This window comes from Pan troglodytes, chromosome 19 (genome assembly GCF_028858775.2).
Source record: "Pan troglodytes isolate AG18354 chromosome 19, NHGRI_mPanTro3-v2.0_pri, whole genome shotgun sequence".
In the NCBI taxonomy this organism is placed as follows: Eukaryota; Metazoa; Chordata; class Mammalia; order Primates; family Hominidae; genus Pan; species Pan troglodytes.
The window spans coordinates 91,511,089-91,538,244 of record NC_072417.2 but is presented as its reverse complement, the minus strand read 5'-3'; the positions used below and the strand labels follow the sequence as shown (position 1 = coordinate 91,538,244).

Here is a 27,156-nt window from a genome sequence, read left to right as displayed (position 1 = left end):
GGCGCCTGTAATCCTAGCTGCTCAGGAGGTTGAGGCATGAGAATCACTTGAACCCAGAAGGCGGAGGTTGTGGTGAGCCAAGATAGCTCCACTGCACTACAGCCTCAGCAATAGAGTGAGACTCTGTCTCAAAAATGAATAAATAATAATTAAATATTTACAACTATAGTATTTACCCAAGTGTGGGGAACTTGGGAAATACCAAAATTCATCTGATTGTTGCAGCCATTCTGGAAATGACAACATTATAGAGCTGGAGAATAGCTTAGCCGTCCCCAGGAGCAGGATTGTGGTGGAGGGATAGAAAGGGAATTCCTCTGTTGTAATGGACAATCCATATCTTGATTGTGGTGGTGTTTGCACAAATCCATATGTGGGATAAAATTGCATGGGAGACCACACCCACACCCACAAATGGATTCAGGTTTAAAAACATGATGAAAGGTGGTGAGTACATTCTCTGGCCTAGTTAACAGAGACACCAATGTCGATGTCCTAGTTCGCCATTAAGGAGGGTGGTTTTTGTTTTTGTTTTTTTGAGACAGAGTCCCACTCTGTCACCCAGGCTGGAGTGCAGTGGTACCGTCTTGGCTCACTGTAGCCTCTGCCTTCCTAGTCCAAGTGATCATCCCAGCTCAGCCTCCTGAGTAGCTGGGACTACAGGGCCCATGTCATCACGCCCAGCTAAAATGTTTTTGTATTTTTTGTAGAGATGGGGTCTCACTTTGTTGCCCAGGCTGGTCTCGAACTCCTGGGCTCAAGTGATCCTTCCACCTCAGCCTCCCAAAGTGCTGAGATTACAGGTGTGAGCCACCGCGCCGGCCCCTGCACTGTTTTTGCAGCTTCTTACCAGTCTCTAATTATTTCACAATAGAAGGTTTAAGAAAAGAAACGAGAAAGGAGCCCTCCTCTGCCTTTGCTTCCCGCAGGAGCTGCTGGAGCACTGGACAAATACCAAGAAACTGGCCATTCAGGTGAAGCAGACCGTGGCACCACTCCAGGCCAACGAGGTCAGCATCCTGCGGCGGAAATGCCAGCAATTCGAGGTATTGTACCTGGGGCAGGGTGGCGGGATTTCCAGGGAGCAGCGTGGGGCTCACACAGGGCCCTGCGGCATACAGGGTGGGGCCACCCTTGGGGCAGGTGGCTGCCCCGTGACTCTCTGTACTTTGCACTCTTCTCTCGCAGCTCAAGCAACATGAGTTCAGGGAGAGGTTCAGGCGCGAGGCCCCGTTCTCCTTCAGCGACCCCAACCCCTACAAGTCCCTGAATAAGGTATTTTTGCTCAAGGGTGAGATCGGGGTAAGTCTGGGAACCCCACTGCTTTCTTTTCTCAAGTAGTTATTCTTTCCTCAAGTAGTTATTCTTTCAAGTCCAGAAACATGGTCTCCGCCGGACTGACCTTGGGGCCGTGCACGAGTGCTCTTATGTGTATGCATGCGCATACGTGTGCGAGCACATGCATGGGTGTGTACGTGAACATGCAAACCGAGCAGCCCCCCAGACCACACGGTGTCCCCTCTGTGTCTCACAGCCCAGAGCATGGCTCCAGGCCCACGGCTCAGGCCCCTTAACACCCAGCGTGACCCACAGTCCCTTAGCCTGACTCCGCCCCCTAATCTCCACTCTGTTCACATTCAGCCGCTTCCTGTCCCCTGGGCTTAATACTCACCTGCCATCCCTCCCTGCCTCCTGCCTCTCCTGACCCACCACATCGGGCAGCAGCCAGGCTTCACTCGTGTTCCCACTCTGTTCCCACTGTCCAAGTTCATGGTCACGTCCAGTGCACAAATTCACACAGCCCTGGACCTGGTAGCCCACTCAAGCTCAGGCCCAGGGGGGCCCTTGTCAGTTCCTCTTTGCTCCCAGTAGTACGGTGCCCAGGTACTGCTGGGTCGGCCCCACCTGCACCTCCGCCTCACAGGCTCTAGCAAATGTGAACCCCAGGGTCCTCAGGGTTGCCTCACTCTTCCCGTCCCTGAGCTTCGGCTCTTTGGCCTCCAGCTCCAATCCGACCCTCCCTCATGGCCGTTTCCTCATGTCGCATTCCTCAAGCCACGATGGAGATGCAGCCATTCTCTCCCTAGGGCCCCGGGCTGGATTTTCTGGAAAGATTTGGGGTGAGGGGTGCCCCATGCCCATCCAAGGGGAGCTGTGGAGCTCCAGCTGGTGACCAGAGCAGGCGGTCCCTGCGTGTCCATGTGTGTGCACACGCTCCGAGCCCACCTTTGCCACAGCCTGCCTGTTACGTGTCCATGCAAACACACCCACTAACACCAGGTGCTACGACGGCCAACTCTTAGTCATGGGATTTGAGAGGACACTACGGATTTTTCCTCTTTGCTTATCTGAATTATCTCATTTTCAAAGCATTACTTAAGTCATTTTTAATAAGATAAAAATATAATATGAAAGTTGAAGAAATGCTGGGAAATCAGGAACTCTCAGGAGGAAATGAGGCATTTACCATGCCCATTGGGAGTCAGTCCCCACGCTGGGGTGGGTAGAGGTCACCCGCCCTCCCCTGCAGGCAGGACCCAGGAGGCCTTGGGGGATGGAGGGCTCTGTCCTCCCTCCGGGTGGGACACCGTTGTATTGACACCTCCTCCCAGAAGGTTTATCAGGGAGGGCACACTGGAGAGACGGGCAGAACGTCGGGGAGTGGGGTGGGGCGCCGCTGAGGGTAGGTAGCCCTACTGACGGCCCCCTCGCCGCCCCTAGCAACAAAAGAGCATCTCCGCCATGGAAGGCATCATGGAGGCGCTGTCCAAGTCCGGGGGCCTGTTCGAGGTCCCCGTCCCAGACTACAAGCAGCTCAAGGCCTGCCACCGGGAGGTCCGCCTGCTGAAGGAACTCTGGGACATGGTTGTTGTGGTGAGTGCAGGGCACGCCGCGTGGGTGGGGCCCGGGGTTCTGCAGGGAGCTGCCCCCGGCAACAAGAGGATGGGGCCCGGGATTCTGCAGGGAGCTGCCCCCGGCAACGAGAAGGCAGGCTCTGGGCACCCTTTGGTTGTAAGAATGTGACAAGAAGGTTTCTGGTGTTGGGTGGAGGCATCCGAAGGGCCCTGAGATCGCGAGGTGGGGTCCCTGCGCTAAAGCAGATATGTTCACCTCTCTCTGTATGTGGGTGGGGGCTCGCCTCTGACTGCCCCCCTCTCTTTTTTCCCTCCCTTCGTCTTTTTCCTCCTCCTCTAGTTCTCTCTCACATCTCACCTTTTTTAAAGAAATTTTTTTAAGTAAGGAATACCACTTCGTCTGTTCAAGGTGCTCTAACAAAATCCCATAAACTCAGTGGCTCATAAGCAACAAACATTTCATTCCTCACCGTTCTGGAGGCTGGGAAGTCCACAGTCAAGGCAGATGTAATGTCTGGTGAGGACGCACTTTGTGGCTCATAGACAGCCCCCTCTCACTGCATCCTCACATGGCGGAAGTGGAGCAGGCCGGGGCTGAGAAATCGCTCCAGGGTCCCTTTTATAAGAGCATGAATCAGGCCCGGTGTGGTGGCTCATGCCTGTAATCCCAGCACTTTGGGAGGCCGAGGCAGGTGGATCACCTGAGGTCAGAAGTTTGAGAACAGCCTAGCCAACATGATGAAACCCCGTCTCTACAAAAAATATGAAATTTAACTGGGTGTGGTGGTGTGCACCTGTAATCCCAGCTACTCGGGAAGCTGAGGTAGAAGAATTGCTTGAACCTGGGAGGCAGAGGTTGCAGTGAGCCAAGATCGTGCCACTGCACTCCAGCCTGGGCGATAGAGTGAGACTCCATCTCAAAAAATAAACACATAAATAAGAGCACAAATCACATTCCTGAGGGCCACGCCCCAATGACCTCATCACCTCCCAAAGGCTCTGCCTCCTAATACGAGGTAAGGATTTCAACAGAGGAATTTTGGGGGGAATATTCAGACCATCAGAGGCTCAATCTATGAGAAAGATTTTGTGGTTTCATTTGTATTTCCTACTGACTAACGATGCCAGCATATTTTCTTTTTTAAAAAGTATTTTTATTTATTTTTGAGACAAGGTCCTGCTCTGTCGCCCAGGCTGGGGTGCAGTGGCATGATCTCAGCTGACTGCAACCTCCGCCTCCTGGGCTCGAGCAATCCTCCTGCCTCAGCCTCGCAAGTAACTGGGACTACAGGCTTGTGCCACTACGTCTAGCTAATTTTTACATTTCTATGTAGAGATGGAATCTTGCTGTGTTGCCCAGGCTGGTGTTGAACTTCTGGGCTCAAGCGATCCATCCGTCTCAGCCTTCTAAAGTGCTGGTATTACAGGCATCAGCCTCCAGTATCTTCTCATGGGCTTATTTGACATCTATATATCCTCCTTGGTGAACTGCATATTCATGTCTTTTATCCATTTTCTAGTTGACTTTTTTTTTCCAATTGACTTTTTTTAAGTTTTTTTAATCCAGTTATTCATATACAGTCTCTTGTAAAAATAAAATACAATAAAAACAAACTGAAAAGGAGAGGCAGGGTAAAACTGAAAAAGGAGGCCAGGTGGGGTGGCTCATGCCTGTAATCCCAGCACTTTGGGAGGCCAAGGCAGGTGGATCACCTGAAGCCAGGAGTTCAAGAGCAGCCTGGCCAACATGGTGAAACCCTGTCTCTACTAAAAATACAAAAATTACTTGGTCATGGTGGCAGGTGCCTGTAATCTCAGCTACTCGGGAGGCAGAGGTTGCAGTGAGCCAAGATCTCGCCATCACACTCCAGCCTGGGGGACAGAGTGAGACTCCATCTCAAATAAATAGAAAAAGGAGGCTAGGTGTAGTGGCTCATGCCTATAATCCCAGCACTTTGGGAGGCCGAGGCAGGTGGATCACTTGAGTTCAGGAGTTCAAGACCAGACTGGGCAACATAGCAAGACCCCTGTTTCTACTAAAAATACAAAAAATTAGCTGGGCGTGGTGGTGTGCACTTGTGATCCCAGCTACTCAGGAGGCTGAGGTGAGAGGACCACTTGAGCCCAGGAGGTGGAGGCTACAGTGAGCTATGATGGAGCCACTGCACTCCAGCCTGGGCTATAAGAGTGAAACCCCATCTCAAAAAAAAAAAAAGAAAAAGGAAAGAAAGGAAGAATTTAATGCTTTTCCTCAGTGTCTTCCTTGGTCTCCTCTTTACCAAAAGAGCTTCTAGCTTTTCCACCACTTTTTCGGCATTATTGTTTTTGCCTGGTCCTTTCTTTTGTCTCTCTTTGATGTCTTTTTTGCATTCTCTGAACTTTGGAATTTCCGTGCATGCTCAGCATTCAGGAAGCAGCCGGCCAGCAGCTGTGGCCTGGGCACTCATGGGTGAAGTTGGCGTGGGTGTTGCAGACCCAGGCCCAGTGGCTGCCTGCATTGGGCTTCATCTCCAACATGGGTGTGACTTAGGGGCTGGCAGATCTTCAGGGTCTTGTCCCTCCTCGTGAGGCCCCTTTCTCCTTGTGTTTCAGGAGCTTGACGTTGCCAGTGCCTCCACCCTTCCATTCCAGAAGATTGTTCCCTGAAACAAATCAGAATAGTTTCACTCACATATTAAAAAGTCCCTCTTCCTCTAGCATTTTAATTTCTTGCTCAGGAATAGAAACTATTGGCTCATACTGAGGGTCCTGGTTGGACTTGTCTGCATTCTCAGTGGAGGTACTGTGGTTCTCGTGAGCGTCCTCGGTAGCCGCCATGGTGGCCGTGGCTCGGCTCAGCTGGGCTGGGTTCTCCACAGCCACTGGGAGCTCCTTCCCTCTGCAGCCAGCACCTTCCTCCTGCCCGGCAACCAAAACTAAGTTTTTTACTGTTAAATTTTGAGCGTTCTTTATATGTTCTAGAATCTAGCTATTTGTCAGGTTGTGATTGCGAGTAATTTCTACTAGTCTGTAACTTGTCTTTTCGTTCTCTTAACAGGGTATTTCGCTGAGCAAGAGTTTTAGTATAATTTTGGTTTTGAGGCGGAGTCTCACTCTGTCGCCCAGGCTGGAGTACAGTGGCACGATCTCAACTCACTGCAACCTCTGTCTCCTGGGTTCAAGGATTCTCTTGCCTCAGCCTCCCGAGCAGCTGGGATTACAGGCGCACACCACCACACTTGGCTAATTTTTGTATTTTTAGGAAAGATGGGGTTTCATCATGTTGACCAGGCTGGTCTCTAATTCCTAAGCTCAGGCAATCCGCCCGCCTTGGCCTCCCAAAGTGCTAGGATTACAGGTGTGAGCCACCATGCCCGGCCAGTTTTAGTATAATCTTTAAAGTTTTTAATATGAAACTTGGGTATAATCCATTTTATCAATTTTCCTTTCATAGATTATGAACTCTTTTCCTAGATCCTAAAGATTTTCTCCTATGCTTTTATAGTTTTCTGCTTTCTGTTTGTCTATGAGCCATTTTGAGTTAATTTTTGTATAAGGAGTGAGGTTTATTGGCTTAAGGTTCATTTATTATTTTTGTTTGTTTATGGATGTCTAATTGCTCCAGCATGTTTGTAGACAAGTCGGTCCCTCCATTAAAAAAAAAATTCTTTTTTTCTTTGAGATGGAGTGTCACTCTTGTCACCCAGGCTGGAGTGCTGTGGTGCGATCTTGGCTCACTGCAACCTCCACCTCCCCGGTTCAAGCGATTCTCCTGCCTCAGCCTCCTGAGTAGCTGGGATTACAGACACACACCACTCCACCCAGCTAATTTTTGTATTTTCAGTAGAGATGGGGTTTCGCCATGTTGGCCAGGCTGGTCTTGAACTCATGACCTCAAGCGATCCACCTGCCTCAGCCTCCCAAAGTACTGGGATTACAGGCGTGAGCCACAGCGCCTGGCCCCGCTCCATTTAATTTATTTTGCATCTTTGTCAAAAGTCAGTTGGGCACCTTGGACTGCTGCTGTTGATGGGTTCTGTGCTCTGTTCCATTGGTCTTCGTGTCTGTCCCTCCATGATACTGCACAGTCTTGATTCCTAGAGCAATCAAGTAAGGTTTGTTATCAGAGCGATTCCTCCCACTTTATCCTTTTTTGTCAAGATTGGTTTGCTCTTCTAGGACTTGTACTTTTCCATATAAATTTTAGAATAAGCTTGTTATGCTTATTAAAAAAATAAAACCTTACTGGGGTTTTTATAGGAATTGCATTAAACCTATTAATCAATTTGGAGAGAACTGACATGTTGACTCTGTCTCTCAGTCCATAACATAATGTATCTCTCCATTTATTTGGCTCTTCTTTGATTTTTTTGTGATTTCATTTTGTTAGAGCATTTAAGATCCTATACATGTTTTGTTACATTTATACCTCATATGTCTTTTCTTTTCTTTTTAGAAGTGATTGTATTAATAAGTGGCATTGCATCTTAAATTTTGGTTTGCACATGTTTGTTGGGGTATATACAAATGTGAATAATTTTTATGTGTTTGTTTTTATCTTGTGGCCTTGCTAAACTCACTTACTAGTTCTAGGATGGCTTTTTTAGACTCCTTAGGGATTTTGTACATAGACAATAATGTCATCTGCAAATAGGAACAGTTTTATTTTTCCTTTCCATTCTGTATGTCTTTTACTTCTCTTTCTTGCCTTATTGCAGTGGCCTGAACTTCCAGTACTCTGTTGAATAAGAGTGGTGAGTTCACACATCCTTGCGTTGTTCCCAATCTAAGAGGAAAACCACTTTGCCATTATGTATATTAGCTGTAAGTTTTCAAATTGAGGAAATTCTATTCCTTTTTTTTTAATTCATCATGAACAGGTGTTAGATCTTGTCAAATTTTTTTGTGTTTACTGATATGATTGATTTTTGTTTAGTCTGCTAAGATAATGGATTACACTGACTTTTTTTTCTTGAAACAGAGTTTCGTTCTATCGCCCAGGCCTGGAGTGCAGTGGTGTGATTTTGGCTCACTGCAACCTCTGCCTCCTGGGTTCAAGCGATTCTCCCACGTCAGCCTCCTGAGTAGCTGGGATTACAGGCGCCCACCACCACACCCAGCTAATTTTTTTGTATTTTTAATAGAGACGGGGTTTCACTATGTTGGTCAGGCTGGTCTCAAACTCCTGACCGCAGGTGATCCACCCACCTCAGCCTCCCAAAGTGCTGGGATTACAGGCGTGAGCCACCGGGCCCGGCCATTTCCATGAGATTTTTAGTTACAAATTCAATTTCTTTAATGGCCATACAGGCTTGTTCACGTTGGTCTGTTTCAAATTTGTGAAAATCTTGGTAGTGAATTTTGGTAGCTTGTGGTTTTTGAGGAATTGGTTTATTTCTTCTAAATTGTTTAATTCAAGCAAGCATAAAGTTGTTTATACTAGTTCCATACTATCCTCTAGATGGCTGCAAGCTCAGCAGTGGTATCTTCTATTTCATTCCTAGTGTTGGTGACTTATGTCTTCACTCTTCATCTTTGTCGGTCATAATAGAGGTTTATAAACTTTATTGATTTTTCAAAGAACAAGATTTTTGTTTAACTTTTGTGCTGTTTTATTTTAAACTTCATCAGTTTCTGATCTTTATTATTTTGTTCCTTCCTTTGCTTTGGGTTTATCTTGCTCATTTTCTAGTTTATTGAGGTAGAAACTTGGATTATTGATTTGAGACCTTTTCTCTTTTCTAAAGGAAACACTTTGTGCTATAAAATGTCCCTCTCTACATTAGCTGCGTCCCACGTATTTTGATATTACATTCAGTTCTGTGTGTTTTTAAATTTCTTTTGAGGCTTCCTCTTTGACCCATGGATGATTTAGAAGTATATTTTACATTTCTTTTTTTTTTTTTTTTTTTTTTTGAGACGGAGTCTCACTCTTTTGCCCAGGCCAGACTGCAGTGGCGCTATCTTGGCTCACTGTAAGCTCCACCTCCTGGGTTCATGCCATTCTCCTGCCTCAGCCTCCCGAGTATCTGGGACTACAGGTGCCCGCCACCACGCCCGGCTAATTTTTTGTATTTTTAGTAGAGACGGGGTTTCACCATGTTAGCCAGGATGGTCTCGATCTCCTGACCTTGTGATCAGCCCACTTCGGCTTCCCAAAGTGCTGGGATTACAGGCGTGAGCCACCGCGCCTGGCCTATATTTTAAATTTCTAAGTGTTTAGAGATTTTCCTGTTTCCTTTCTATTATTGATTTCTAGTTTGATTCCATTATGGTCAAAGAACACACTGTATATAACTTTCATTATTTTAAATGTATTAAGCTTTATTTTATGGATCAGGATACAGTCTGTCTGGGGGAATGTCCCACGGGCACTTGAACAGAATGCGTATTCTGCTTCTGTTGGGCGGAGTGTCTTATACGTGTCAATTAGATCCTGTCAGTCGGTTGTGTTGTTCTGTCCTTTTATAGTCTTGCTAATTTTCTGTCTAGCAATTCCATAAACTGCTGAGAGTGGGGTGCTGAAATCTCTCCAACTATAATTATAGATGTGTTTATTTCTCCTTTCAGCTCCATCAGTTTTTGCTTTGTGTATTTTGAGGCTCTGTTGCTTGGTGTGTACAGATTTGGGATTATTGTCTTCTTATAGGTTGACCCTTTTTCCTATTATATAATGTTCCTTTTGTCTGTAGGAATTTTCTTTGCTCTAAAGTTGGCTTGCTCTGATACTAGTATAGCTACTTCTGTTTTTTCTATTGTTTTTGACTAGTGTTCGTTCTGATAGATCTTTCTCCATTTTTAAACTTTCAAGCTACCTATATTTTTGTATTTGAACTGAGTTTCTTATATACAGCATATGATTGGGTCATGTTTTTTCGTCCGCTCTGCCAGTCTCTGGCTTTTGATTGATCTATTTAGACCATTTTGCATTTAAGGTAATTATTGTCATGTTACAGCCTATGTCTGCCATTTTGTTTTCTGTTTGTTCCCTTTGTTTCTTATTCCTCTGACTCTCTTTTATTTTAACATTTTTAGGATCCATCCTGATTTATTTAGAGTGATTCTGAACATAGCGCTTTATATAGTTTTCTTAGTGGCTGTTTGACAGTCACTGATATCAACATTTTGTCACTTTTGTGTGTAGAAACCTCACTTCCATTTAGATCTCTTTGCCCTCACCTCTGCCCCTCTTAACTATAACACAACTGTCTTATGTATTTCCTCAATATATGAGCAATCTTCCATGGTCTTGTTTGTTGTGATATGTCCAAGGTTGTTCAGTTGTAAGAGGGAGAAGCTGGAAGTGACAGGGCTGCTCCATCTTGGCAGAACTGAAAGAACTGACAACTTTTTAAAGAATGCCAGCAGGCTTTTTGTTTGAGTCAGATGCTAAGACAGCCCTGAAGAAATGGGAATTTGGGTAGGTTGTGGAGGGGGTGATATTCAGGGAGAAGAAGAGGCAATTCGGGTGCCTGGGAATTTGCCAAACAAGGGCAGTCTGGATCATGTCTCTGTAGGCTGCCATGTGGCCTCCTAGGCAGCAGAAAGATAAGGACAGGCCAAGTCTCAGTGTGTGAAGGGAGGCTGGACTCCAAGCACAGGGCCTCTTTTTCCCAAGTATTTCTTCTTCTGTGTGTGTGCATATATTGGTTTCTGCCATTCTGTCTCCTCTTCACTCATCGGTTTTCAAAAATAGTTGAACTCTTTCCTCTTTTACTTTTTTGAATGAACTTTTTTCAAATACGGCCTGGTGCGGTGGCTCACGCCTGTCATCCCAGCACTTTGGGAGGCCAAGGTGGGCGGATCACTTGAGGCCGGGAGTTTGAGACCAGTCTGGCCAACATGGCGAAACCCCATCTCTACTAAAAATATAAAAATTAGCTGGGTGTGGTGACATGTGCCTGTAGTCCCAGCTACTGGGGAGGCTGAGGCAGGAGGATCACTTGAACCCAGGAGGTGGAGGTTGCAGTGAGCTGAGATCTCGTCACTGTACTCCAGCCTGGGCGACAGAGTGAGTGAGACTCTGTCCCAAAAACAAAAGAATCATTTGTCAAATCTTCCTCCCCTCCAAAAGGAAGCTATTATGACTTTAAATGGAGTTGAATTAACTCATTTGAGGAAAATTAATCTCTTGGCAGTATTCCATGTTCCCATACAAGAGCGTGCTCTGTCTCTTCTTTTATTCAATTTTTTAAATACATTATAGTAAATGTCTTCATGCTGACCATACCGAGTCTACATATTTCTTACACAGGGGGAGAAACATGTTTGGAGACACAGGCTTTATTACAGCCAGGCCTTAACAGAAGGTTAAATTGAAGGCCTCTTGATACTTTTTCAACAATTAACTGATTTTGAGTCTCTCTCTCTTTTTTTTTTTTTTTTTTTTTTGAGATGGAGTCTCGCTCTGTGGCCCAGGCTAGAGTGCAGTGACGTGATGTCCACTCGCTGCAACCTCTGCCTCCCAGGTTCAAGCGATTCTCCTGCCTCAGCCTCCCCAGTAGCTGGGATTACAGGCACCTGCCATCACGCCCGGCTAATTTTTGTATTTTTTTTAGTAGAGATGGGGTTTCACCATGTTGGTCAGGCTGGTATCGAACTCCTGACCTCAGGTGATCCACCCGCCTCGGCCTCCCAAAGTGCTGGGATTGCAGGCGTGAGCCGCTGCGCCCGGCCTCAAGTTTCTTTTACATGAGTGGCATTACAGAACATAGCAGGCATCTGAGAGAATGGGATATATGCTTTCCCACGACAAAAAATTGTTTGTGTAGACAGGAGAATAAAGTCCACATTTCCCAGGAGATGACAGCATTTGCAGTCAGGATAATTCAAGAAAAACTCTACAAACACACTAGCCAAGACATTTTATGATAATAGGATGCAGGGTAATCTCGAACCTCCCAGAAAAAGCCATCAAATCCTGTGTAGATTAAGGTTTCAAATCATTGTATCTTCAAGGCAAACATCTTGTGAACACTCCCAGTTTTTACTTTCTCAAGCACAGATGTTTCTCAAGTCCAGATCTTCTCACTGTAAGTGCCCATGTCAACAATCTCTCATTGCCTCAATGACTAGCAGTTTCCAGCTTCACAGCCATTTTCATGTTTATACTGTTGGTGGGGTTATTCCTGGGTAGTTTGTATATTTTGTTTCATATTGTTGTGAGTGAAGTTTCTTCTGTTGTCTTTTTACCAGTCAGTGGAAGCTGCGTTACTGTGCGGTAACAACCCCACACATCTCTGTGTACTGAACAAAAGTGTATTTCTCATTCATGCAAAGTGCATGCTGTAGTTCCAAGCAGTTGTTTCCTGGGAAGCTACCTGCCAAGGACTGGTTCCACAGTGCAGGCTGTATTTCGGCGATGCCCCTTTGTGATTGCCAAGGCAGGCAAGGGGAATGCCAAGCTGGGTATTGTCAGGCATCACTCACCTTTCCTTGGCCAAGACAAGCTACGTGGACATACTGAGAAGTGAGAGAAAACTGGGTCCTGGCCAGCAGCAGCAGGGCCCTAACACAGCCTTTTGCTAAAATGCCTTTTAACTGCTAACTTTTATTTTTATTTATTTATTTTTGAGACGGAGTCTCACTCTGTCACCCAGGCCGAAGTGCAGTGGCATGATCTCAGCTCACTGCAGCCCTCGTCTCCCAGGATCAAGTGATTCTCCTGTCTCAGCCTCCCAAGTAGCTGGGATTACAGGTGTGCACCACCACACCCAGCTAATTTTTGTATTTTTAGTACAGACAGGGTTTCACCATGTTGGTCAGGCTGGTCTCGAACTCCTGACCTCAGGTAATCTGCTCACCTCGGCCTCCCAAAGTAGTGGGGTTATAGACGTGGGCCACTGTGCCCGGCCAACTGTTAACTTTTAAATCTTGCCTTTTGTGATGCCACGGTTGTTTTTTCTTGTATCTAATCACTTTACTGATCTCGGGTATTAGTTCTAAATATTCCTCACTGGGCTTTGCTCCCTGCGAGTAAGTGCAGAAAGGTAAGAGGGTTTTCTTCCTGAATTCTCCTTGACGAGAGTGGAAGGAGAAACGGGATGTCTTTGTTTCAGGTAAATACCAGCATCGAGGACTGGAAGACCACCAAGTGGAAAGATATCAACGTTGAGCAGATGGACATAGATTGTAAGAAGTTTGCCAAGGACATGAGGTCTTTGGACAAGGAGATGAAAACCTGGGATGTCTTCGTGGGGCTCGACAACACCGTGAAAAATGTGATCACATCCCTGCGTGCCGTGAGCGAGCTGCAGAACCCTGCCATTCGGGAACGCCACTGGCAGCAGCTCATGCAGGCCACCCAGGTACCATGCACCATGGTGGGCGGAGGGGACCGTCCCTGGCGGCCAGCTCTGCTGCAGGATGGGCTGGCCCGAGCTGCCTAGCCAAGGTGTTCAGGGCCCGATGCTGGTAAAGCCAATGTGGGCAGGGCTGGCTTCGTGCACAAGTGACCTGTGCAGTCACACTGGGCTCCACGCTGGTTGGGGGTGGTGGGGCAGGCTCCGTTTACCATCTCAACTTCACCATCTCAAAATTCTTAGTAATTTTCTTTCTTTTTTTTTTTTTTTTTTTGAGACGGAGTCTAGTTCTGTCACCAGGTTGGAGTGCAGTGGCGCGATCTTGGCTCACTGCAACCTCCGCCTCCCAGGTTCAAGCAGTTCTTCTGCATTAGCCTCCCAAGTAGCTGGGACCACAGGCACCCACCACCACACCCAGCTAATTTTTGTATTTTTAGTACAGACGGGGTTTCACCATATTGGCCAGGCTGGTCTCGAACTCCTGACCTCATGATCCGCCTGCCTCAGCCTCCCAAAGTGCTGGCATTACAGGCATGAGCCACTGCGCCAGCCAATTCTTAGTAATTTTTGAACAGGAGTTCCCGCATTTCCATTTTGCACTGGGCCCTGCAAATTAGGTAGGCTGTTCTGGTTGTAGGTTGCATGTTCATAAGGCTCAGGAAGTTTGGGGCAAATGAACAGCTTCACTAGGGTCCTCATGACCCCAGGAACTCAGAGTCTTAGCACCTGAATCTTCCCAGGAATATCCCACAGTACTGGCAGGCACTGGCCTTGACACCTCCAGAAGGCTAACAGGAATGCTCACCTCAGCCGACACTGAACAAAATGACTTTAAGCAGCTACTCTGCAGAGGCCCCACCTAGCTGCAAAGGATACAGAGAGACAGGAGACATGGTCCCTGCTCTCAAGGAAGCAGAGAAATAATAGTACTGACAATTATAGCGGAGGAAAAAAAATTATTTTTCCATCTATCCATCTTAGGTTCCCTGGCTAGGGCTCCTGTAAATTAGACTGATGACAGACAGATTAAATAGAGGAAAGCCGGGCACGGTGGCTCATGCCTGTAATCCCAGCACCTTGGGAGGCCGAGGTGGGTGGATCACTTGAGGCCAGGAGTTTGAGACCAGCCTGGCCAACATGGTGAAACCCCATCCCTACTAAAAATACAAAAATCAGCCGAGCGTGGTAGCGCACACCTGTAGTCCCAGCTACTTGAGTGGCTGAGGCAGGAGAATTGCTTGAACCTGGGAGGTGGAGGTTGCAGTGAGCTGAGATCATGCCACTGCACTCTAGCCTGGGTGACATAGTGAAACTCTGTCTCTAACAAAATAGGAAAAGACCAGGAAAGAGAAGGGGATTCTCTACAGAATGCAGATTTCCCCTACAAGAGACAGCTTTGCAGGACTATTTCAAACTGTGTCAAAGAAACATATTTTGGGGTAAAATACTGCGATTTCTTTCAGGGCCTGCTATCTGTCATGTGATGTATCATGTTGCTACAAACATTCTGTTTGGTCAGTCTTAGGTTCTCTGTGTTGATGTTAATGCTGGTCAGCTGTGCCTGAATCCCAAAGGGAGGGGGTATAATGAGGCCTGTCCCCCAACCCCCTTCCCATCATGGCCTGAACTCATTTTTCCGGTTTACTTTGGAATGCCCCTGGCAGAGGGGGGGTTCATTCAATTTGTTCGGGGGCTTAGGATTTTATTTTTGCTTTACAGCAGGATGAGGTGAGCTTCAGTAAGGTGCATTGTGTAGATTCCTCCCCTTCCTCTGGGCTGATAAGGGGCTGAAGCTGTCTCCATCAATTAACTCTTTTTTTTTTTTTTGAGTTAGAGTCTCTCTCTGTTGCCCAGGCTGGAGTTCAGTGATACAAGCTCAGCTCACTGCAACCTCCACCTCCCAGGTTCAAGTGATTCTCCTGATTCAGCCTCCTGAGTAGCTGGGATTATAGGCACATGCCATCACGCCTGGCTGATTTTTTTGTATTTTTAGTAGAGACAGGGTTTCACCTTGGCCAAGCTGGTCTCAAACTCCTGACCTCAGGTGATCCACCAGCCTTGGCCTCCCAAAGTGCTGGGATTACAGGTGTGAGCCACCACACCTGGCCTCCATTGATTAACTTCTCTCATTCTTGGTAGAGGGGGCGGTGGGACTCCTTGGCAAATTTATTTCCTGCTTGTAGGCAAATAGGGGGAGGGCAGAGAGCTTCTCTTGTATCTGCTTCTTCTCAAGTGCCTTCAGCTCAAAATAAACCTTAAGCCAAAGTGGCATACTTTGGTGGCAAATTCTGCCAACCTCCATAATCAGGATTGAATGCCAAGTGCAGGAGATATTTAGTGATGATCCTGAGACCTAGAGGAGGGTGCCACCTTCAAGCGGTGGGAAGGGAAGAAAAAGCTCTGAGTGAGTGTGAAATTTGGCTTGGGCCTTGGGAGTGAGAACTGTGAAGACAAGCAGAAAGGCTGGGACAGGTCTTGGCATGAAAGAATGCAAGAACAACGGTGAGAACATACCCCAACGACCAAGGGCAGTGTGGCCCAAAGCCTGCACAGTGGCAGTGCTTAGCCCACGGCTTCCCAAGAGATCCCTACCTATGCAGGAAGTAGGAGAATGGGGACAAATGGTTCCCTCCATCTCTCATTAAGTCCCGGCCAGCCCAGGGGGGCGCCCACCTAGAAGGAGTGTTAGAGGCTCCCGCTCCGGCCCCACCACACTGTCCAGGGCCCTTCTGCTCCCTAGGCCCAAGGAAGGAAAAGCAAACCCAGCTATGCAGGCCACCCTGAGGGCACAGGGGCACCCACTTGCTCCCCAGGGATCTGGGTGTCTGGGAGCAAGCCCCCGGGGGTGTCTTTCGAGTGTTGAGACAAAAAATTTCCCGGATGCCTGGTAACAGGTTCATGTGCCCCTTCCGGATGCCCTGGGAGAGACGCTTGGGCGGTGATAAACAACCAGCTAAATATCTCCATGAAAGGAGCTGGGCACAGCTGAGGTCTTGGTGAGCCTCGGGCACATATGTCCCCAAATGTGATTAGAGATGCGAGGTTCCATCTGTTGGTTAAAATTCCACAGTGGGCTCACAATCAATGCTCAGAAACATCTGACTACGTGACACCAAAAAGAATATTAGACAAGGGACGTGGAAGCGATTTGGGAAGTGGGTGGCACTAGGCAAGTACCTCGTATGTTCGTGCTAGACTAACGGTGATCTGGTACTAGAGTAACACTACCTGTGATTCGGCCACTGCCACAGAGCGCTTTGCCTATTGTGAACGCGGCAGCTGCCAAAGGTGGTGGATTCACTTCCTGCGGCTGCCATGACAAAGGACCACAAACCAGGAGGCTTAAAACAGCAGATCTAGCCGGGGGTGCGGTGGCTCATGCCTGTAATCCCAGCATTTTGGGAGGCTGAGGCAGGCGGATCATCTGAGTTCAGGAGTTTGAGACCAGCCTGTCCGACTTGGTGAAACCCCGTCTCTACTAAAAATACAAAAATTAGCTGCACGTGGTGGTACGTGCCTGTAGTCCCAGCTACTTGGGAGGCTGAGGCAGGAGAATCGCTTGAACCCGGGAGGTGGAGGTTCCAGTGAGCCGAGATGCCCTCCAGCCCAGGTGACAAAGCGAGACTCTGTCTCAAAAGAAAGAAAGAAAACAGACCTGTGTTTTCTCACAGTGCTGGAGGCCAGGACTCTGAAATCAGGGTGTCAGCAGGCTGCACTCCTTCTAGAGGCTCCGGGGGAGGGTCCTTCCTGCCTCCTCCAGCTTCTGGGGTCTCCAGGCATTCCTTGGTTTGTGGTGCATCATGCCTGTCTCTGCCTTGGTCTCCACAAGGCCCTGTTTCCTGTGTGACTCAGATCTCTCTCTCCTTCCTGTCATGAGGACACTTGGCCCTGGATTTATGTCTCACCGGAAAATCCAGGATGAACTCACCTCAAGATCCTTAGTATCTGCAAAGACCCTATTTCCAAATAAGGTGACACGTGAAGGTTCTGGGCGGATGTGAATTTTTGAGGGGGGGCCACAATTCTGCCCAGTGCAGGTGCGTTCTGCTCTTAGGCGGTTTTACAGGGAAGGAAGGTGAGGCTTGGAGAAGTCACTTCCTCAAGTCTCAGAGCTGAAAATGGCAGAGCAGAGCTCGCCTCCCTCCCTCCAGCAGCCCGGGATCGCGCCCCGGCAATGGCTCTCCATGAAGGATCATGACGTCTGCCCACTGCAGGGTGCACATGACCTGAAATGAATCCTGCCTGGATTTTTTCCCTTAGGTGAAATTTAAAATGTCGGAAGAGACGACCCTGGCAGATTTACTGCAGCTGAACCTCCACAGTTACGAGGATGAGGTCCGCAACATCGTGGACAAGGCCGTGAAGGAGTCGGGCATGGAAAAGGTAGGCCGTGCTGGCGGTGCTGTCTGTGCAACGTGGGATCAGCCTGAAACTGCCCCCACCAACCACTGAGAGCGCCCAGAGGGGCCCTGCAGCCCCAAGGCACTCACGGGAAGTCTGGGGGTCCTTTCTTACTCAACCTGTGACAAATCTTAAAAAATACTTCTGGAATCTATTTGTTTGTTTGTTTATTATTTTTTATTGTTTTTGAGACAGAGTCTCGCTCTGTTGCCCAGGCTGGAGTGCAGTGGCACGATCTTGGCCCACTGCAACCTCCACCTCCCGGGTTCAAGAGATTCTCCTGCCTCAGCCTCCCGGGTAGCTGGGATTACAGGTGTGCACCACCATGCCCAGCTAATTTTCATACTTTTAGTAGAGACGGGGTTTCACCATGTTGGCCAGTCTGGTCTCGAGCTCCTGACTTCAACTGAACCGCTTGCCTCAGCCTCCCAAAGGGCTAGGATTACAGGCGTGAGCCACCGCGCCAGCCTACTTCTGGAATTTTTCTTAGAAAATCCAATTTGTGGCTATAGCTCTGCCCGCCCCGTACATGCAATAGTTTGGGACATTTTGTAAATAACCGGAACTCGCATTTCCTTTGCCTCAAGCATCTTTGTGGTCCCGTCTGACTCCTCCATGGACGTCAGTTGTTTCTTCTGACTCTGCAGCTGAGGGGAGGGTTGGGGATGGGTGGGGGATGGCCCCCAGCTGGTACCTGAACTTGTTAATGTGCCACTGGCTACCGGCAGTTCCAGTATCCAGGAAAACTCCTTTTGCGGTTCAAATCTCTCTCCTCAGCCTGTTTTGTGAATTTGAATTGTCACATTTTGACTTGCTTTAAAAACAAAAATAAAAACAACAACAAAAAAACTTTATTAGATATAATTTACATACCATACAGTTCGCCTGTTTAAAGTGTGCAGTGGCTTTTAGTATAGTTACAAGTGTGTAATCAGCACATATTCAACAGCAGAGGGTGGGGGCTCCTGCCTATAATCCCAGCACTTTGGGAGGCAGGAGGATCACTTGAGCCCAGGAGTTCAAGACAAGGCCAGCCTGGGCAACATAGGCAGACCCCATCTCTACAAAAAAAAAAATAAATTTAAAAAAATTAGCCGGGGACCGGGCACAGTGGCTCACGCCTGTAATCCCAACGCTTTGGGAGGCCAAGGTGGGTGGATCACAAGATCAGGAGATTGAGACCAGCCTGGCCAACATGGTGAAAACCCATCTTTACTAAAAATACAAAAATTAGCCAGGCGTGGTGGCGCATGCCTGTAATCCCAGCGCTTTGGGAGGCTGAGGCAGGAGAATCGCTTGAACCTGGGAGGGATAAGTTGCAGTGAGCTGAGATCGCGCCACTGCAGTCCAGCCTGGGTGACAAAGTGAGACTCCATCTCAAAAAAAAAAAAAACAGCTGGGCACATGGTGACACACACGTGTAGTCCCAGCTACTTGGGAGGCTGAAGTGGGAGGATGAATTGAGCTCAGGAGATGGAGGCTGCAGTGAGCTGTGATCATGCTGCTGCACTCCAGCCTGGGCTGGACCCTGTCCCTAAAAAAAATTATAATTTTTAAAAAAATAAAAATAAAAAATAGAATTAAGAAATTTTAGAATATTTTCATCACCTCAAAAAGAAACCCACATCCTTTAGCCATCATCCCCTACCCCTTTCCTCTCACGTGTCCCCATCTCCAGCTCTAGGCAACCACTAAGCCACTCTCCCCCTCTATAGATCCCCCTCTTCCACACTTACATACGAATGGCATCATAGGTAGAGGAGGCAACATTTTCACTATGCTTTTAGGGTTTTTTCCAGCTGGGTCTGAGAATTCCATTGACGTAAGATCAAGAGGAGAAAAGTATGCAAATTATTTAAATCCAAGTTTTCTGCGGCATGGGAGGAAAGGAAGACTCCAAAACGCAGTTAGAGTTGAACACTTAAGTACTGAGTTGCAGAAAGCGTAAGTTGTAGAAAAGTAATCTGTGTAAGAGGCTGGAAGGTGAGAGCTATTCTAAAAGGGTCTGAGCGGACAGGATTCTTTCTGCCTCCACTTCCCATCCTAGTGATGAGAATGATCGTTTCATTCTGGTATCAGAAGAGCATCATTCACCTGGGAATTGCATCTCCTGCTTCCCAGGAACAGCATGAGGCTCAGAGAGTCCTGCATCTGCTGCCCTTCAAGTGCCTCTGACTCAAAATCGTCAGTTTTGCAGGATGGCATATTTTGGGGTGGCACGTTCTGAACTCCTTTGCGTGCACTATGTGGTCTGCGCGTGTGGCTTCTTTCACTCAGCCTAAGGTCTTCAGGTTTATCCACGTTGTGGCAGGTGTCTGTACTTCATTCCTTTAGTGGCTTATGTTCCATTATATGGACAGAGATCACATACATCCATCATTGGGGGATGAAGGTTCGGGTTGGATCTGCCTTTGGCTCCTGTGAATACGTTGGTTTGAGCCTTTTTGCTTTCTGATCATGGAGCTTCAGTCTATGTCCTGGAAACTCTGGGTCCTGCCTGAGCTTTGCATGCCAAATGCTCAGTGACCTTATTTTTCTGTTCCCCCAAAAGGTGCTGAAAGCCCTGGACAGTACCTGGAGCATGATGGAATTCCAGCACGAGCCGCACCCGCGGACGGGCACCATGATGCTCAAGTCCAGCGAGGTGCTGGTGGAGACGCTGGAGGACAACCAGGTGCAGCTGCAGAACCTGATGATGTCCAAGTACCTGGCGCACTTCCTGAAGGAGGTGACGAGCTGGCAGCAGAAGCTGTCCATGGCGGACTCCGTCATCTCCATCTGGTTTGAGGTCCAGCGAACCTGGAGCCACCTGGAGAGCATCTTCATCGGCTCCGAAGACATCCGCGCCCAGCTCCCGGGGGACTCCCAGCGCTTTGACGACATCGACCAGGAATTCAAGGTGAGTACAGCCTGGTGGCTCCCACCACTTCAGAAATGACTATGTGTGGTGATCCCTAATGCCTTGGCGATCCCCTTCTCTTCCCAGGCCTTGATGGAAGATGCAGTGAAAACACCCAACGTGGTGGAAGCCACCAGCAAACCCGGCCTCTATGATAAACTGGAGGCCCTGAAGAAGAGGTGCGGCTCACACCTGTCCAGACCAGGGGAGTCAGTGGTGCAGATTCCCTAAGTCTTAAGTCTGACGGAACTTAAGTCTTGTGCAGCCCGCTGGCCAGGACAGGGCAAAACCATGGGTCCTGGGTTAATCTATTGCCTTTCCCTGGGGAGCACACACTCCCCGGCCTCATCCCGCCACGCAATGCCTTGGCCTTGAAGGAAGCAATGACCCGGAGAATAAATGATGCTCCCTCCTGCCCAGGAGTGCCCACAAGGTCAGGGGATGGCAAAGAAACGAGAGCCTCCGGTAGGAGGTTCTGAATTCAACCAGGCCTGTGAACAGCAGTCCAGGCATCTCCAGGATGATCAGGTTCCTGCGCCGATAGGGTGGGCGGCAGACATCCCTACAGAGTAGGGTCACCGGCCTCCTCTACTTCCTTCCTTCCTCCCAGCTTGGCCATCTGTGAAAAGGCTTTGGCAGAGTATTTAGAGACGAAAAGACTGGCTTTCCCCCGGTTCTATTTTGTCTCCTCGGCTGACCTCCTGGACATTCTCTCCAATGGCAATGACCCCGTGGAGGTAGGCGGGGCCCCTTGCATTCCGGTGTTTAAGCCAACATCATGCCAGACCCCAGGCAGGCACCTCTACCTCAACCGCCCTAGGGTGGGGTAAGTGTCCCTGGACGTGCCCCATCATCTCCAGGAGGCCCTCTGCACCAGAAGCTGCCCTGGGGTCCCCAGCCATGGCAGAAACGTGGCGGGACTCACCTCACATCCTGCTCTGCACTTGGCCTGGCTTTTGAGAAGTTAATTTGCCTCTCTGCCTCATTTTCCCCTTCTAGAAAATGGGTCGTATGCCAGAGGCCTAGTAAGACACTGTTTCCGAAAGACACACCTCTCAGTGGGTCTTCCTCTGGTCAGCTGGTTAAATCTCAGGGTCCCAAGAGCAAGGAACAGATGCCTCCTTGGGGCTATTCTAAAAGAGAAAAGAGGTCAGGCACAGTGGCTCACACCTGTAATCCCAGCTACTCAGGAGGCTGCGGCATGATAATTGCTTGAATCCGAGAGGCAGAGAGTTGCAGTGAGCCAAGATCGCACCACTGCACTCCAGCCTGGGCGACAGAGTGAGACTCTGTCTCAAAAAAAAAAAAAAAAAAAAAAAATTTAACTAGGTGAAGGGAAAGCGCTTGCATTTTATTTTGACTGTAAGGTTAGAGGATACACAAGAAGAAGGGATATGCAAGAATAGACTGAGTGTGTGGCTTGGGATCTGGGACAGAACCTTCTCAAAAAGAAGAAATCTTATTTATTAATTTTTTTTATTTTGAGATGGAGTTTCATTCTTGTTGCCCAGGCTGGAGTGCAATGGCGCGATCTCGGCTCACCACAACCTCCGCCTCCTGGGTTCAAGTGATTCTCCTGCCTCAGCCTCCCAAGTAGCTGGGATTACAGGCGTGCACCACCACGTCTGGCTAATTTTGTATTTTTAGTAGAGATGGAGTTTCTCCATGTTGGTCAGGCTGGTCTCGAACTCCTGACCTCGGGTGATCCACCTGCCTCAGCCTCCCAAAGTGCTGGGATGACAGGTGTGAGCCACCATGCCCCACCAAAAAGAAATCTTCCAGAATGGATGTTTGGCTTAGAAGGGCTGCGGTTCCTGACCTGGTTTCTGTGTCCTGACTCAGAGCAGTCTTCACTGGTTCCTTTTGTTGACTTAGTCATGTTTAGTCAACGTTAATCAAAGATGGGGAGTACATTCCAAAAAGAACGATGCCTAAAACCACCCACGGAAAGCCCAAGCCACGCACATGCCTTTCAAATCTCCCGTTGCACAATTCCCGCTTTTCCCCTCCTCCCAGGTGAGCCGCCACCTGTCCAAACTCTTCGATAGCCTGTGTAAACTGAAGTTCCGGCTCGATGCCAATGACACACCTCTCAAGGTGGGCCTGGGAATGTACAGCAAGGAGGACGAGTACATGGTTTTTGATCAGGAATGCGACCTCTCGGGGCAGGTGAGTGTGTGCGCACACCACGCAGGGAACCCAGGACAAGGGTGCAGCATGCGTGTGGGCCACACGCCCTCAGATGGCGATGTCCGGAGAACCAGCACCCTGTGCAGCTGCCAGCCCGCCCCTGCTCCTCTCCTCTCCCTCTCTAGAAAACACTTAAGGGATGGACCTCTTTATGGAATTTCTAGCACAGCCTTACCCATATAGCACGAGTGTATCCTTAGGGAGAAAGGGGAGGGGAAAGGACGGGAGAAAAGCCCTGTTCGGGAGGCTGAGGCAGGAGAATCGCTTGAACCCGGGAGGCAGAGGTTGCCGTGAGCCAAGATCACGCCACTGCACTCCAGCTTGGGTGACAGAGTGAGACTCCGTCTCAAAAAAAAAAAAAAGCCTTGTTAATATCATTGAATCCTTTCCATGGCTTTTGCCAAAGGGACTGCTTTAAAAGGGGTTGCACATCTCTGAACTGCCAATTCCCATCACCCGTCTGAAATAATCGGCTGCACAGCCCACCACTCAGAGTGGTCTCCACAGCCTCTTCCTTCCCCAGCAAGCGTGTCCCCCAGCTCAGGGCGGGCTCCTTCTGCCGTCAGAAAACTTCCGGGCTGCCCACTCCCCTGTCTCATTACCCAACTATTGATCAAGCAATAGAAACCATTTTAACATCAGCCTGAGGAAAATACAATGCAGAGGTAAATCAGTTGTAGGAAGAAAAAAAAAAGTCTCGAGAAAACCTGAGATTCAAAGAGTTGAACACAGCACACACGTGGCCTGCTCTGCGTGGATGGGGTGGGTGGGGTGGTGACAGCATCTGTCTAGATTCGCTTCCTGGGCTTACCCCTTACAAACAGAACTGCAGACCACAGCGAGGCCTGCCTGCACTGTGTTTACAGTTAAAAGGAAAAATCTGGCCGGGCGCGGTAGCTCATGCCAATAATCCCAGCACTTTGGGAGGTCGAGGTGGGCGGATCATCTGAGGTCGGGAGTTCAAGACCAGCCTGGCCAACATGGCGAAACTGGTCTCTACTAAAAATACAAAAATTAACCAGGTGTGGTGGCAGACACCTGTAGTCCCAGCTACTCGGGAGGTTGAGGCATGAGAGTCACTTGAACTTGGGAGACAGAGGTTGCAGTGAGCCGAGATCACGCCACTACACTCCAGTCTGGTTAAGAGAGTGAGACTTCATCTCCAAAAAAAAAAATCTACCGTCATGTCCACTTGAGGGTTTTTTTCTCCCAGTAGCAGTTACTTTTGTGAGTATGGTTTTTTTTTGTTCATTTGTTTTTTGTTTGTTTGTTTTTGAGATGGAGTCTCACTCTTGTCGCCCAGGCTGGAGTGCAATGGCACGATCTTGGCTCACTGCAACCTCCACTTCTCGGGTTCAAGTGATTCTCCTGTCTAAGCCTCCAGAGTACCTAGGATTACAGGTGCCTGCCACCATGCCCGGCTAATTTTTGTATTTTTAGTAGAGATGGGTTTTCACCATGTTGGCCAGGCTGGTTTTGAACTCCTGACCTCAGGTGATCCACCCGCCTCAGCCTCCCAAAGTGCTGGGATTACAGACGTGAGCCACTGTGCCTGGACCCCAGCCACATTTTTTAAGTGAGTCTTTGATTAGCCGGGTGTGGTGGTGCACACCTGTAGTCCCAGTTGCTTGAGAGGCTGAGGTGGAAGCATCGCTTGAGCCCACAGGTGGAGGCTGCAGTGAGCCAGGACTGCAGTTACTGCACAGCAGCCGGGGCAGCAGAGCGAGATCCTATCTCAATTTAAGAAGAAAATGTGTGGCCGAGCGTGGTGGCTCATGCCTGTAATCCCAGCACTTTAGGAGGCCGAGGCGGGCGGATCATGAGGTCAGGAGATCGAGACCATCCTGGCTAACATGGTGAAACCCCACCTCTACTAAAAATACAAAAAAAAAAAAAAATGCCGGGAGTGGTGGCGGGCACCTGTAGTCCCAGCTACTCGGGAGGCTGAGGCAGGAGAACGGCGTGAACCAGGGAGGTGGAGCTTGCAATGAGCCGAGATCATGCCACTGCACTCCAGCCTGGGTGACAGAGCAGACTCCGTCTTAAAAAAAAAAAAAAAAAAAAGGTGTGTCACTGTTACTGCTCTGTAAAATCCTTGACCTGTCTGCCCCTGGGATGAGGATGATGACAAATGTTTTTCTTTACAACAAATACAAACAAAATTATTGGAACTAGAGGCAGGCACACCTGGCTGTATTGGTCACCGTGGCTCCCGTCCCCAGGTGGAAGTGTGGCTGAATCGAGTGCTGGACCGAATGTGCTCTACCCTCCGGCACGAAATCCCAGAGGCCGTGGTGACCTACGAAGAGAAGCCGAGGGAGCAGTGGATCCTGGACTACCCAGCCCAGGTCTGAGGCGGGTGGGGACTCGGCGGTGCCTCGTGGCTGAGATAAGGGGCGAGTTTCTTTGCGTTCATGGGCTCCCCTGTTAACTGTGGTCCCCTGGAAAACCGTCTAAGCTTTCAGCAGGAACGTCTGCGTTAGCGGGCGCCAGCGATCGCTCACTGCGTGGGCAATGGGGTGTATGTACTTTCAGGTGGCCCTGACTTGCACCCAGATCTGGTGGACGACCGAGGTGGGCCTGGCATTTGCCAGGCTGGAGGAAGGCTATGAAAACGCTATCAAAGATTATAACAAAAAGCAGGTGTGTTACTAGTGTGTAGTTAGTTACGTTTTTAAAACTTGTTTAAAAAGCAGGTGCATGGGCCCGTGTATCCTTCTGAAACCTGCCGGGCGAGTACCTGGAGCGGCTTCTTCTCGGAGGCTGAGCCCCGCAAAACCATCGTTTCCACAGGCCAAATAGCCACGCACCAGAGCCCCAGGCACCTCTCCCCACGAGTAACAGACACCTTCAGAAATATGTACTTTGATTTCTCGCCTGAAAATTGGCAAATGCTACTGAGAGTCTTAAAAAAAATGTCCTTGGTTAGAAATATGGAAACAAAAGATCATCTTGAAAAGGAGAATTTACCTGTAATTCCACAACCCAAGCATGACACTGCAGGGCCCTTATGCAACCTGCCACTCTGTGTGTGTATAATTGATTTATATGTAAAAATATACAGACTCTGGATGGCGTTAAAGTCAGCTGTTTTTGATTCTCATCCACCCTCTCTCGTGGCCTTGAATTTCCTTCTACTACGTCCGTAGTAGTGCTAGCCACTGCAAGGTGTCCCATCAGGGCCGCACCCTGGTGAAACCAGTGCCTGGCTGGGGCCTACCGAGGGCGCTCTTGTTTTTCATTACTGTAAACAAAAGCATGGTGGTGTTCCCTATGCAGCTGTGGGCACCCAGCCACAAGACCCCCCAGTGCATGTGGGCACCCGTGGTGTCTCATCGAAGGCACTCTCTCCCGCAGATTAGCCAGCTGAACGTACTCATCACGCTGCTCCTTGGGAACCTCAACGCTGGCGACAGGATGAAGATCATGACCATCTGCACCATCGATGTGCACGCACGGGACGTGGTGGCCAAAATGATCGTGGCCAAGGCATGAGCGCCCCTGTCCCAGGGGCCAGGGGAAGGGCAAGGGGACACCGGGTTCAGGGCAGTGCATTCAGGGACTTCAGACCCTGCCACTTCCTCTTCCTGGGGCACTGACTCTGTTGCTGGCTGCAGCTGCCTCCTAACCTCCTTGCCCGGACTCACCCCTGGTGAGCAACACACAGCAGTCAGATGAGCGGTGCCCGCCCATTGGAAGTGCCATTTTGTAGCGAGATTCCACTGAGGGTGGCCATACAGTTGGATGTGGGTGCTGGAGGGGGAAAGAGGGCCAGGGAGGGTTCCCTGGGCACCCCGGGACCGGCCTTGGAGGCATGCTGGCCTTCCTTAGCCAGCCCTAGCTCTTGTATTCCACCTGGCAACAAGAGCTCCGAATCATCCTGCAGGTGGAGAGTTCTCAGGCCTTCACCTGGCAGGCCCAGCTCCGGCATCGCTGGGACGAAGAGAAGCGACACTGCTTTGCCAACATCTGCGATGCCCAAATCCAGTATTCCTATGAGTATCTGGGCAACACGCCGCGGCTGGTCATCACCCCACTCACTGACAGGTGAGGCCCGTCCCTGAGTAACTCACATGTGTTCTTGGTGGGTCCCTTCCCCATGATTCTTGGAACTGTCCGACTTGGATGTCAGCTGTGGAGGCTGGAAGGACTGGGCATTTGCGTCAGGTGGACCTGTGTTCACATTCAGTTCTACCACCATGTCCTTGTTCTAGCACTGGCTGTGTGGCCTTGGGAGAGTTCCTGCACCCCTCTGTGGGCCTGCTGAGTTGGGGTCACGTTTTATGGACCCTCATGAGCAGACTCTGGTTGTCGTAGCAGTGCCCATCTCCCTGAATGCCACAGGTGGGAAAGGCACCTGGGCTGCCTCTGCTCCACGGTTGTGGTTCCTCCTTCACACCTGAAGGTTTTCTGCCCTCTCCCATGTGTCTCCTGGGGCTCATGCCTATAATCTCAGCACTTTGGGAGGGCGAGGTGGGTGGATCACCTGAGGTCAGGAGTTCAAGACCAGCCTGGCCAACATGGCAAAACC

General features: G+C 49.2%; 1 protein-coding gene across 1 annotated transcript in view; it reads left to right on the top strand.

Moving 5' to 3' along the window:
- Positions 1–27,156, top strand: part of DNAH17 (dynein axonemal heavy chain 17) — a 150,898-nt gene that overhangs the window by 48,790 nt on the left and 74,952 nt on the right. Inside the window, exons 23-35 of the mRNA XM_016933024.4 lie at positions 930–1,046; positions 1,189–1,275; positions 2,722–2,874; positions 12,893–13,141; positions 17,396–17,518; positions 20,088–20,435; positions 20,523–20,614; positions 21,046–21,172; positions 22,452–22,604; positions 24,848–24,973; positions 25,161–25,268; positions 25,983–26,114; positions 26,512–26,672. Coding sequence (XP_016788513.3) covers positions 930–1,046; positions 1,189–1,275; positions 2,722–2,874; positions 12,893–13,141; positions 17,396–17,518; positions 20,088–20,435; positions 20,523–20,614; positions 21,046–21,172; positions 22,452–22,604; positions 24,848–24,973; positions 25,161–25,268; positions 25,983–26,114; positions 26,512–26,672 — 1,976 coding nt within the window. The remainder of the gene's footprint in view (positions 1–929; positions 1,047–1,188; positions 1,276–2,721; positions 2,875–12,892; positions 13,142–17,395; positions 17,519–20,087; positions 20,436–20,522; positions 20,615–21,045; positions 21,173–22,451; positions 22,605–24,847; positions 24,974–25,160; positions 25,269–25,982; positions 26,115–26,511; positions 26,673–27,156) is intronic.